We start from the raw sequence: 12,896 nt of genomic DNA, 5'->3' as shown, positions 1-12,896 counted from the left end.
ATTAGAAATGTAAATTAATTCGGCCCCCAACACGGTGTCAGAGAGATGATGTGGCCCTCCTGCCAAAAACTTTGGACACCCCTGTTCTAGACTGTAAAATGGGAGAATTTACCATATTTATACCTTGCTCGTTACTGAAGTGTGGTAGGCTGCAGGTACCAAATGTCGTTACTCCCACGACAAGCAGCACCTGAAAAAGATTGATACCCCCTCCCAGGGTGACACTGAGAGAGGGATGGAGACAGCTTGTCAGAGTGCTGGATTCTGTATGATGATTTCAGTATTGAATTTACGCTGAGGTTCACCAGTGTAACTTAAGGCCCACCTCATCCTCGCCGTCCTAGAATCATCAAGCGGGAGGGGGCCTCCAAGGTTGTCTAGTCCAACCACCTGCCTGTCAAGCCTCTGCTTTGAAATGTGATGTGCACAGAGCACAATTAATAAATGGCCACTTTTATGCCAGTAAAGGTGGAATGAATGAATGAGTGAATGAATAAATGGCCACATGCCTGCTTTAGTCAACTGCAGAGGGCTCTTGCAGTCTTCCATAACGCCAGCAGAGGGGTGTCTCGGTCCACAGATGAGTAACCACAATGGTTCCTCTTCCCCCCCCCCGCCCCGCATAATCCACATATATAGGACTAAATTGCAGATGCAGTCTCTGCTGTGTTTTTCCTGCGGAGGTGAGCCTCTGGGGAAGGACGGAGGCGATTTCTGTGGCCAAGGCAAGTGTGGACGACTGAGCCGAGGTGATCACGGGTGACCCAGAGCCCATTTTTGGCAGACATAATGGCTGTAGCTTTGTCAGCCAGGTGGGTGCCAAAAGCCACCCTGATTCTGTCACTGTTCTCGCAGAGCAGACGAAAGCGTGGAGTATTTGCTGGTCAAATCATGCCAGCAGCCTGGATTTGTGTCCAACCTTATTCAAGCCTTCATTTTCTCCCAAAACGAGAGAGAGTGAGTGTTCAGGATCTTGCCCCTTAACACTTCCCAGAGCTGCCAACTCAGAGGACCGCAGTCCTTACTGAATGACTTGCAGTATTCCCTGAACGGTGACCTCGACCGTCTGTGATATTTACACAAGGGCCCCCCTTCCGTTTAATAGAATTGAATAGATTTGGCACAGTGTTTGAAGTGTTTTCCTGTTAAGTGGGCAAGGAGAACCGCAGTGCATTCTGGGTTGACACATAGGAAACAGTTGGAGGGCTACCCTGCAAAAACTCACTGAGCGGCCCCTCTCCCTTCCTGCGTTCTTAAAGTTAGTCAGGATGCCTGGTCTGCTGTATGGCTGGTCCATGAAATCGATAAAAGATTTTCCATTTTGCTCTGTTATTCCTCTGTGCTTGGAAATAGATATATAGTAGGACCTCGGTATCTGCAGGGAATCTGTTCCTGGATCCCCTCGCGGATACCAAAACCCACAGATAAGCAAATCCACCAGAGATGTTCTCCAGTTGCAGCTGGAGACGTTCTGAGGCCCACAGTGGCTGTGTGTGGCCTCTGCAGACCTGAGAGAGCCTCCCAAATGTGACCGGAGAACATCTCTAGTTGTGTCCAGGATCTCAGGTCCGGCTCTCCCACCTCTGATATGGGACACCCCCCCCCCCAGTGTGTAAAATCCATAGATAGGGAGGATGGACCTGTAATCTGTGCACACAGCTCAGTGAAGTGAAGCCGAGTAGAGCCAGTGTGGATGCCAATGTTGCCAGTCATTGGTCAGGCTTAAGCAGACTGGCTCTGACGTACCAGACTGGCTCTGACGTATCACATAACACCAGAACCAGGGGACATCCACTAAAATTGAGTGTTGGGAGAGTTAGAACAGACAAGAGAAAATATTTCTTTACTCAGCATGTGGTTGGTCTGTGGAACTCCTTGCCACAGGATGTGGTGATGGCATCTGGCCTGGACGCCTTTAAAAGGGGATTGGACAAGTTTCTGGAGGAAAAATCCATTACGGGTTACAAGCCATGATGCGTATGTGCAACCTCCTGATTTTAGAAATGGGCTATGTCAGAATGCCAGTGCAAGGCACCAGGAGGGCACCAGGATGAGGTCTCTTGTTATCTGGTGTGCTCCCTGGGGCATTGGGTGGGCCGCTGTGAGATCCAGGAAGCTGGACTAGATGGGCCTATGGCCTGATCCAGTGGGACTGTTCTTATGTTCTTAGCTCTGTGTTAATTTCTTTTGTGTTTTCTTGATCAGTTGGTTGGTTACAAAGCTTAAGTCAGCCAGGTTGGTTCCTGAAAGAGGGGCCTGTTCTTATGCAGCTGTGACAGCTGCAGTCTCTATCCCCAACTCTGCTGGGGTGTTGAGGGAGGAAGCTGTTTCAGCTCTTTCCCCCCAAAATGGAGGAAAATAATGGGGAAGTCTATGTAACATCTAATTTAGGACATAAATTCCCATGCAGTTGATGTAATATTTACAGTGAGGCTGACTGTTGTTAAATAATAATAATAATAATAACAACATGTATTTATATACCACCTTTCTTGGTCTTTATTCAAGACTTTATTCAAGGTGGTTTACATAGGCAGGCTTTATTTAAATCCCTTATTACATAGGGATTTTTACAATTGAAAGAAGGTTCTTTCTTTCAAGAACAACTACATTCAAGGTGTTTCATTCCGATCTGGTTTCACATTCTGGCCTCCATCCTCCCACTCTCAGAGCAGATGGAATAGCTCGGCTCAGCTTGTCAGCGGCTTCAAGGTCGCACAGTGCCAGTGGCCTCGAACTGGCGACCTTGTGGATGTTATCTTCAGGCAGACGGAGGCTCTACCCTCTAGACCAGACCTCCTGCCCTTACAATTGTTGTAAAAGTAATGGGAGCTTTTGCTCCACTTGGAATCTAGAGCTGGGGTTTGAAAGTGGCTTCAGGTCCTGCATGAAGCAGGAACCCTGGTCACGATTCAGACAGATTGCCGTCATAACCCTGGTCTGAGGAATATAACGCAGCCCTTATATGGCTGTGTGGGCTCAAGTCTGGTCAGTGACTACCTGTGGAAACTGACTTAAGTTATATATTGGAAGAAAGATGGGAAATAAATAGTCAGGCTTGAGATAATCAGGTTCAGTCTTGTCAGCCAGGTTTCACAGTGACAAATTTGACCTTCCTTCGAGATTCTCCACCTCTTGTGCTGCCTCTGGGCAATACCTTCCCTTTTCACCCATCAGAAAATATACAGGGTTAGAAAACGTTTTATTTTACTTTGCGGAGCTTGAATGTTTGATGGATTTTTCCTCCATCAATCTGAACAATTCCCTTTTCAAAGCAGCCAGGTCAGGTACCATCCTCATGTCCTGTGGCAAGGAGTTCCGCAGATTAGTTGCACGCTGAGTCAAGGGCTTTGGTTGGATTTCACAGATAATATGAAATCCCCAGACTGTGGAAGCGAGCGTGGCCTTTGTGCCTGGAATCGTGAGAGAGTCTTTGTGGTGCGTGCCAGGAAAAGTTGGCCTTTCTTCCGCAATTTCATATTCAAAAATCCTCCCCAGCCACCATGTCTGCAACAATTTAAGTATCAGTTTTACCTTGACCCAAATACGGGTGATTTAATAAGGCGCGTCTGCTGGTAACCGTCGCCTGTGATCAATTGGTTGGGCATAGACAATAAGTCATTGTACAGGATCTGCTACCTATTTTTACTCCCCCCCTCCATTTAAATCATAAGAAAGGGTTGGCAGCATTGTGTTTTAATTATTCACCTGGGCCCCCACCCCATTTCATTGGAGGAAGGGGGAGGGCACTTTTGCCCTTCAGGCTCCATCTGTTAAAAAGCGTGTTTCTCCTGCTCGCTTTCTGGGTTCAACTGTGATTAATCACTGAGCAGTCCCCAGAGACGGAGGTTGGCGGAAAGCACCTCTGCGCGGCGACGGTGAGAGCTGGAGTCTTCCTTGAACTGGTGCGTGGGGCCCAGTTGCCTTTCGTCTGGGTGCTCCAGTGATGGATAGCTTGGGGACTTCCATGGGAATCTAGTCTACAGAAGGGAAAGCAAATTTTCCGTTAAGGTTACGCAGCATTTTGTGGCAAGGAGGGGTTCTGGAAATGGCTCACGTTGCGCCCCTGCGAACACTCTGCTAGTACAGGCATTCTCCCCCCCCCCAGCCCTGTACCTGCAGTGATTCCATTCCAGGATCCCCGCAGATTCATAAACTGTGTATACAACCTCTTGTTGGCAACCTTCAGTCTCGAAAGACTCTGGTATCGCGCTCTGAAAGGTGGTTCTGGAACAGCGTCTAGTGTGGCTGAAAAGGCCGATTCGGGAGTGACAATCCCTTCCACACTGGGAGCAAGTGCAGTCTGTCCTGGTCTGTCTCCCTGGCTATGGGCCTTCCTTCTTTGCCTCCTTGCCTCAGTCTGTCGGCCAAGTGTCTCTTCAAACTGGGAAAGGCCATGCTGCACAGCCTGCCTCCAAGCGGGCCGCTCAGAGGCCAGGGTTTCCCACCTGTTGAGGTCCACTCCTAAGGCCTTCAGATCCCTCTTGCAGATGTCCTTGTATCGCAGCTGTGGTCTACCTGTAGGGCGCTTTCCTTGCATGAGTTCTCCATAGAGGAGATCCTTTGGGATCCGGCCATCATCCATTCTCACGACACGACCGAGCCAACACAGGCGTCTCTGTTTCAGCAGTGCATACATGCTAGGGATTCCAACACGTTCCAGGACTGTGTTGTTTGGAACTTTGTCCTGCCAGGTGATGCCGAGGATGCGTCGGAGGCAGCGCATGTGGAAAGCGTTCAGTTTCCTCTCCTGTTGTGAGCGAAGAGTATACAGAGGAACACTAAATATAGCATTGTACAGTCCCCCCCATTACCTTCATTTTTCTTTACTTTTAAAAAAATTTCCTTGCTTAACACAGGAGCGCAACTTCCACAAATGTTGACTTGGCTGATTAACCAAGCATTTATTGGTGGATGCCACCAGTCTTCCCTCTTTCTTCAAATCTTCTGACATGCTTAGAGGGCTTGGAAGGGAGGTGGTGTCTTGTTTGCATGAGGGTATGGAGAAGATAAGAAAAGCAGGGGCCTCTCTCATGGCTCAGAAGAGACTTGTGCTGCTTCTCTACTTCTCAAGAACGGCTGTGGAAACAAGACTTCTGGGGACAGAATCTTTGTGGCATCTAGGATCCTGGTTGCCAGAGGACTGGAGGCACTTGCCACAGGGGAGCTGATGCTTGCAAATAAGGCGCTAACCAGGCCCAGCAATGCTCCTGCATCACCTCTCTAGACCAGGGGTGCCCAAGCCCCGGCCCTGGGGCCACTTGTGGCCCTTGAGGCCTCTAAATGCAGCCGTCAGGGAGCCCTCAGTCTCCAATGAGCCTCTGGCCCTCTGGAGATTTGTTGGAGCCCACACTGACCTGATGCAACTGATCTCAGCATGAGGGCGACTGTTTGACTGCTGTGGGACAAGGGCTTCCTCCACTGCTTGCTGTTTCACGTCTGTGATGTAGTAGCGGCAGCAAAGGAAAGGCCGGCCTTGCTTTGTACAAGGCCTTTTACAGGCCTTGAGCTATTCCAAGACCTTCATTCATTCATATAAGTTCATCTTTAATATATTCATTTATGTAAATTTATTCAAATTTGAAATGTAAATGAATTCTTTTTCCCCCGCCCCCCAACACAATGTCAGAGAGCTGATGTGGCCCTCCTGCCAAAAACTTTGGACACCCCTGCTCTAGACCATGCCTTGGATTAGTCTTAGTTGACCCAACTTGCCTACCTATTTTGGGGATGGACGTGGTAACCAGAGGATAGCTTTGTAGTGCTAGGCCGGCCTTGTGTTCAGCAGAACACCTACCTGGCAGACCCTCAGAGTCGGGAGTTTCGGTTTGAAGCCCCTTTCCAAGCACAATATTGTTGGTCTTGGCCAAGGTGAGCTTTAGTTGGGAACTAAGCGTTGATCCCGAGCGAGGGTGTTATGCCTGACTACAGATCGAGGTGCCGTGTTGGAATCCTTTGGTGGCATCTTCCTGCAAGGTAAAAATCTAGCAGACCAAAGAGTCAAGTTTTAGGTTTCTGCTTCTGGGGAGGGGTGCGTGTGTGCCTTAACATAGTGGAATGTTTTCTACATGTAATTAAAGTCTGAGGAGAAATCTGACAACCAAAGAAAGGCGGCATATAAATACCTGTATGTATAAATAAATAATTTGGTTCAGCACAATTATCTCAGAAGCCTACCTCATTTTGCTTTTTGATAATATCTAGGAATGCACATGAGGATCTGAGCAAGGCGAGAGAAAATGCAAGCCAGCAAAGTGTCCCTTGGAGAGCCCATTATCGGTTTAAAAAAATACTGCTGGATTGAGTCTCGATGATGGGGTCTCTGAGGGCTTCAGTAGGTTTGGGTGATCTGGGGCTGCAGTCAAAGACTGGATCCTGGATTCTAGATCCACCATACCCATAGCTTCTGAAGGTCTACACTGGCTGCCCATTCACTTCCGGTCCCAATTCAGGGTGTTGGCATTTTAAGGCCCTCTACAACCTGGGTCCAGGCTGCCTCCTTCCATCCATTCCAGCCCATCCTCTTAGGTCCGATGAAGAGGCTCCTCTTCAAGTGCCACCTTTGTCCCAAGTGAGAGGGGCAGGCCTTCTCTGTGGTGGCACCACAACTTTGGAATGTGCTCCCAGGGGAACTGAGAACGGCGCCCTCTCTCACGGCTTTTTGGCAAGGGCTCAAAACATACCTGTTTCGTCTAACATTTGGTTGCTGAGAGGATATTTGCCCTTTGTCTCTCTTGTATATCAGACTGTATAGCAATGATTGCTACTTGGCTGTCCTCCAGATGTATCTGTTCCCCGTTGTCTCAATGACTTGTTTTCTCCTTATATTTTACTCCATGTAATATTAAAAACTTACAAATTTACATTGTCTTACCATGTAATATTAATGTTTTAATGCCTTGCTAGATGTTTTTACTTGTGGTGCTTTGTACCTGATTATAAAACTTGGTAAGCCACCCGGGTCATTTGCTTTGGCATGGGAAAAGCGGGGTGTAAATCTCTTAAATAAATTTTTTTTAAATAAGAACATAAGAACAGCCTCACTGGATCAGGCCATAGGCCCATCTAGTCCAGCTTCCTGTATCTCACAGCGGCCTGCCAAACGCCCCAGGGAGCACACCAGATAACAAGAGACCTGCATCCTGGTGCCCTCCCTTGTCAGCTGAACATAAGAACAGCACTGCTGGATCAGGCCATAGGCCCATCTAGTCCAGCTTCCTGTATCGCACAGCGGCCCACCAAATGCCCCAGGGAGCACGCCAGATAACAAGAGACCTGCATCCTGGTGCCCTCCCTTGCATCTGGCATTCTGACATAGCCCATTTCTAAAATCAGGAGGTTGCACATACACATCATGGCCTGTACCCCGTAATGGATTTTTCCTCCAGAAACTTGCCCAATCCCCTTTTAAAGGTGTCCAGACCAGATGCAGTCACCACATCCCATGGCAAGGAGAAAATGTAGGCCCTGCTTAGAGAACAGGATCTCTGAGAGTTTTCCACAACTTCCCTTGCTTGAAATACCACAGGCAGCCAGGTTGTCCAAGCCCGTCATAGAAGCCATTCTTGCTCCAATTGCATCTGGGGGGGGGTCCTCTGCCCCCCCATGGATTTCATTATCTTCAGGGGGTCCTGGAACAGATCTCCCTGTGAATACCAAGGGCCCACTGTAACCTGTTAGAATGTCTCAGCTTAAATTTGCTATTTTTCAAGCAAAAAGGAAATAAAAATGGTTCTATTCTCTTAGGTGATTTTGAGAGCGTGTCCCCGCGAGGTTTAAAACCAGAGGCTTTGGCCATCCCCTTGATGGGTAAGGCGTGTATGCGAAAAGTGCTATGGGAAGTGATGGATTCTGGGGCATTTGGTGGACCACTGTGAGACACAGGAAGCTGGACTAGACGGGGCTGTGGCCTGATCCAGCAAGGCTGTTCTTATGGATAGGAATTCAGATTGTGGGGGAAAACAAGATTTCTCAGAAGACCTGGATATTATTGAGATGTCTTCAGAATTGTAGAATCTTCCTTAGATCTCTCAGGGGCATAAGGAATGTAGGAAATAAAACTCCTGCCATCCCGAGGGCTCTTGCTTGAAAGCGCTTTTGCAGCTTCTTAGTATCAGACATAGCTTTTGTTTCCTCAAATTCACTTATGCTTTCTTCCCTCGGTTAGGACCTGAGAAACCAGCTTGAGAAAGCTCACGTCGAAGTAGCGGAGAAAGAAAAGGCCCTGGAGTGTCACTACGCTGCTCTCTTGAGCGAAAGTGGTCAGAAGTTGCAAAGCCAGGAGTCTGTCATCGCCTGCCTGACGGATGGCGCCGCTGAGAAAGATCGGTTGCTCCAGGTAGGTGGATGTGAGCGAAAGTGTAGGGGAAAGGGCTATTCATGTCAAAGGCCAAAATCAAAGGACACACACCGACCTTGGTGGAATCCGTACGAGTCTGACATGGGGTGAGGCGGCAGGCGAATGGTGGGTTTCAGAGCAGACTGATGGTGTACTCAAAGGATCAGAGGCAGATGGCACGGTTGGGGAGAAACTGAGCAGGCAGGCCAGACTTTCAGCGCTTTCTCAGTTAGTGGAGAAGCTGAGGCTGGGGAGCCCAGGCCAGTTCTATAGGGCAAGCAGAAATGAGGTTGGCTGTCCAGGTCACTTGATTCCTCTTGGTCTGGTTGGTTTCTGGTTGAGCTGCTGTGTTAGCAGCGAGACTCAGGTCATTTAGGCCCGTCTCCCTGTGTACTGTGTCGTTGGCAGTGTTATGATATATGCCCCAGGCCTATAGTAAATTTACAGGCTGGATAGAGCAAGGCCTGATGTCTTGGCCTGCATACATGCAGTGTAGCACTGATGCATCAAGGAGCCTGAGCTTTGCTGCTAAGTTCTGGGTTTGAGACTCCTGGTGCCCTATAGCATCGGCCAGAACAGGGGTGCCCAAACTCCGGCCCTGGGGCCACTTGCGACCCTCGAGGACTCTCTCAGGGACACCCCAGTCTCCAGTGAGCCTATGGCCCTCTGGAAGCTTGCTGGAGCCCACACTGGCCCGATGCAACTGCTCTCAGCGTGAGGGTGACTGTTTGACCTCTTGCATGAGCTGTGGGGTGAGGGCTCCCTCCACTGCTTGCTGTTTCACATCTGTGATGCAGTAGCGGCAGCAAAGGAAAGGCCAGCCTTGCTTTGTGCAAGGCCTTTTACAGGCCTTGAGCTATTGCAAGACCTTCATTCATTCATATAAGTTCATCTTTAATATATGCCTTTATGTAAACATATGTAGATTTATTGAAATTTAAAATGTAAACTCTTTTTTCCCCCCTGACCCCCGACACAGTGTCATAGAGATGATGTGGCATTCCTGGCAAAAACTTTGGACACCCCTGCCCTATAGCATCGGCCAGAAGAATGACAGTTTAACTTGTTTGCTACTATCTGCAGTTTTGGGTAGCAGCAGGAACCGATCCCCTACAGATATGGGGGAGGGTGCCTAAAGCTGGTATTCAGGGACATACGTCTCTGAACTTGGAGGTAGCATGTAGGCATTGTGACTGCAAGCCACTGCTACACCCGCCCGCTGTGAACTGTTTTCGTGGTGCCCCTCAGACAACGTGGCTCTTTACTGTCCTTAGGAACTCACTGGGACCGTTCGAGAAAAGGAAGCCGAGCTCCAGCAATGGGTTGCCAAGTTTCATGGCCTCTTAAAAGCAAAAGAGGGGCTGCAAAGGCAGAATGACGATTTGGTCAAGGAGAATCTGGCTGCTCAGGCTCGGAAGCCGGTGCTCGAAATGATAGAAGAATTGGAGGTAAGGTTGCTCGTTTAGCTTTCCCTGGGGAGCAGGGAGAGAATGGCTACTAGAGAGTCTGCTGCCCTTGGGGAAATAATTAGGCAGGGGTTCCCAAAGCGTGCATCATGACACCCTGGGGCATCACAGTGAGCACACAGGGGTATTGTGGGCCGTGTATCACCTGACAGCGTGATCATGACACAATGCTAAAAACAGCGGAGCAGAGGTTTGGCTCCTTGCACGAGCTTTTCGCTGCTGGAGGGGCCTGACCACCTCCCCGATCCTCTTGCAGCCGTTGTCAGGGTCGCTCCATGATCCTCCAACCCGGACGGAACTGGCGATGATGTCACAGCATGTCATTGCCACTTCCTTCCACATTCCGAGTGCTGCGTTTGCAGCCTGGAGGGCGTCACAGCAGAGGTAAATTTGGGAAAGTTTGGGCTAAGCTGATCACCATCTCTGTCCGTCTTTGGGGGGAGAGACAAGAGCTCAGCAGTGGGGCCTGTGCTGCGTGGCAAAGAGTCTTAAGTCTTTGGCGGTGTCTTTGAGTAGGAGTGCGGTGGACCTTGTCTGGGCCTTCGAGAGCAGGTGCCTGTCAGTGCTGAAAGATTGAGGTCCGGGGCTCAGGGAGCAGACTAGATAAGATAGTGCGCGCACTCAGGCAGAATATGCCGGAATTGACACCACACCGCTCTGGTCTACAGACATGAGCCCCTTACTTGGCCAACGAGGGTGGTTCGGAGTCCCATGTGTCCCGTGGCCGCTCTTCCTTAGCAGGCGACGGCTTTTGTGAGCCGATCCTCAAGCTCCTTTTATTAAAAGTTGAGGATTCATGCAGGGAGATTCTTCTGAGGGAGGCCAGAGTGAGAGAGCCTGGCGGGACAAGGGGCTGCCTCATTTCAGGCTCTGAGAGATCTTATGCCATTTCTGCCAGATGGGTTGAGACACACATCGGCGTGCTGCTTTCATCTCCTCTTGCTCAGGCCATCGTGACGGGGGGGGGGGGGGAAGCTGCTGCCTTGTAGTTCTGGCCAGTGCCTTGGGGCTATTGAAATGTTTGGCCTGTTGCCCAGAACATGTACCGTTGCAGGTCAAAGGAAATGTCCATTTGAAGCAGGAGGAGTTAGGCAAGGCTCTTCAGTACTCATCCAAACATGATAAGATTTGACCACGGACACAGGCAACTGGATCTTTTGGATCATTCCGGCATTCTTGGTTGCACTGTTCTTGTGTCATCGGAACAATTGTTGGGAAGTCTGTGTGTGTGTGTGTGTGTGTGTGTGTGTTTTGGGGGGGGTCGGGGAGAGAATAGGGGAGCCGCAGCCTGGAGTCGGAGGCCATGCGCCTGGGTTATTGACGCAGTCCAAGCTTTGCAGCTGCCGTGTCGCGAGATTGGAAACGGATGCCGCTCCTGTCGTGGCCGTCGGGTGGGAGCGACTGAAACTGATGCGGTGTGTGTTTGCCGAGTCATTCCAGCTGGTTCTGTGGATGCTTATTTATTTATTCCCCTCCCCCTTTCTAAGCGCGCCCTGCCTTTAAACGTTGCCCATCAGCACATTGCAGCCAGCCTCTCACAGGAGATTGATGTCAGGGGTGCCCTTCTCAGGGCTGCCTCGCTTGAGCAAGGTGAGCTCTGCATTTCTGACGATGGCTGTGAGGTGTGAGTGTGTGAGAGAGCTTGGATTCCCTCCCTGTCTCCGCACCAGTTTTCTTCCTCTCTGATCACCCTGTGTAGTATGTCTACCTGTAGTACGTCTACAACACCCTGCGTAGTACTACCCAATCGGTTTTTCAGGCTCTTACTTTGGTTTATTTTTGACTATGAGAATGGGCATTTATTCCATTTGCTGACACTGCAGCTATGTGGCTGGGGTTGTTACCAGCCCTGCAAGCCTGAGTGGCTGGATTCCCCCAAAGAGCATGTGAATGGACCAGAGTCCCCTGGTCTGCAAACGCAAGTGTACAAAGCCAGAAAAATACTTAACAGTGAATGTGTAACGGGGTTCATGGCCGCTTTGAGTGTGTGCTGTGTGCTTTGCTTGTATTGCCTTGGCGGGACTCTTTGGGACTTGTCTGACTCTATAAGGTGAGTAAATATTAGAATATTTACCGATCCGGTATCCACGGATTGGCTTCCCTGCAGCCTCCAACCCCCTGTTTCCGAATGAACACACAACACGATTCTTTGGATTTTTGGAGAGGCAAACAAACAGGCGACAGGAGAATTCAGAGGACTTCAAACGTTTACTCGTTTGCAAACGGGACCCCCACACACTTGGAGGGACCCCGAAGGGTTACAATGATCCAGGTTTTATAGGGTCTTTTAGATAGGGGAGGGGGGACAGGAGCACACAAAGAGAGCAAAACACATCCATGGGAAGGATAACAGACCAACAGGCCCACAACATTGGGCATTGTTATCAGATCAACATCTTGGAGGGCAATTCGATAGCCATCGGCAATTTGTTTACAGAGATATCTATTACAAAGGATCTGGTACTCTATGCATCCCTTTTATTTGTTTATGGCTCTTATTTATGACTTTCTGTCTTACCCTTGTGAACCCATACCTACAGCTAGCTTGTTCTTTAAGAGGGATTTTAGATGCTGGCTTTTGGTCAGAGGAGAGCCTTATGGGTGAACTGGGCATCTTGGGATATTTCCATATTGTGAGCTGGGCATATTGATATCACCCCTGTGCCTTTGCATCTCTTTTTTACATAATAATAATAATAATACAGGTATTTCTATACCGCCTTTCTTGGTCCTCACATTTCTCCTTAGACTTTATTCAAGGCGGTTTACACAGGCAGGCAATTTAAATCTCCGTAGGGATTTTTACAATTTGAAAGAAGGTTTCTATCTTTCAATAACCACTACATTCAGGTGTTTCGTTCCGATCTGGCTTCACATTCTGGCCTCCATCCTCCCACGCTCAGAGCAGATGGAATAGCTCGGCTCAGCTTGTCAGCTGCTTCAAGGTCGCCCGGTGCCGGTGGCCTCGAACTGGCGACCTTTGGATGTTATCTTCAGGCAAACAGAGGCTCAACCCTCTAGACCAGACCTCCTACATTTGCACAAAGTAGTAATACGTCTTGTTTAACCAAATGCTATAAGCAGAGAAATTA

At 49.3% G+C, this 12,896-nt stretch overlaps 2 protein-coding genes across 4 annotated transcripts in view; one reads left to right on the top strand and one right to left on the bottom strand.

The window, feature by feature from the left end:
- Positions 1-12,896, bottom strand: part of NOTCH1 (notch receptor 1) — a 787,535-nt gene that overhangs the window by 570,232 nt on the left and 204,407 nt on the right. The window lies entirely within an intron of this gene.
- The window catches only part of CDK5RAP2 (CDK5 regulatory subunit associated protein 2), a 108,237-nt gene that overhangs the window by 23,213 nt on the left and 72,128 nt on the right, over positions 1-12,896 (top strand). For all 3 annotated transcript variants that reach the window (XM_066610710.1, XM_066610711.1, XM_066610709.1), the window contains exons 13-14: positions 8,168-8,338; positions 9,613-9,786. In XM_066610710.1, coding sequence (XP_066466807.1) covers positions 8,168-8,338; positions 9,613-9,786 — 345 coding nt within the window. The remainder of the gene's footprint in view (positions 1-8,167; positions 8,339-9,612; positions 9,787-12,896) is intronic.

The sequence above is a fragment of the Tiliqua scincoides genome, chromosome 16 (assembly GCF_035046505.1).
Source record: "Tiliqua scincoides isolate rTilSci1 chromosome 16, rTilSci1.hap2, whole genome shotgun sequence".
In the NCBI taxonomy this organism is placed as follows: domain Eukaryota; kingdom Metazoa; phylum Chordata; class Lepidosauria; order Squamata; family Scincidae; genus Tiliqua; species Tiliqua scincoides.
Note: the sequence above shows the minus strand (reverse complement) of the source record. Positions and strands in the feature narration are given on the sequence as shown.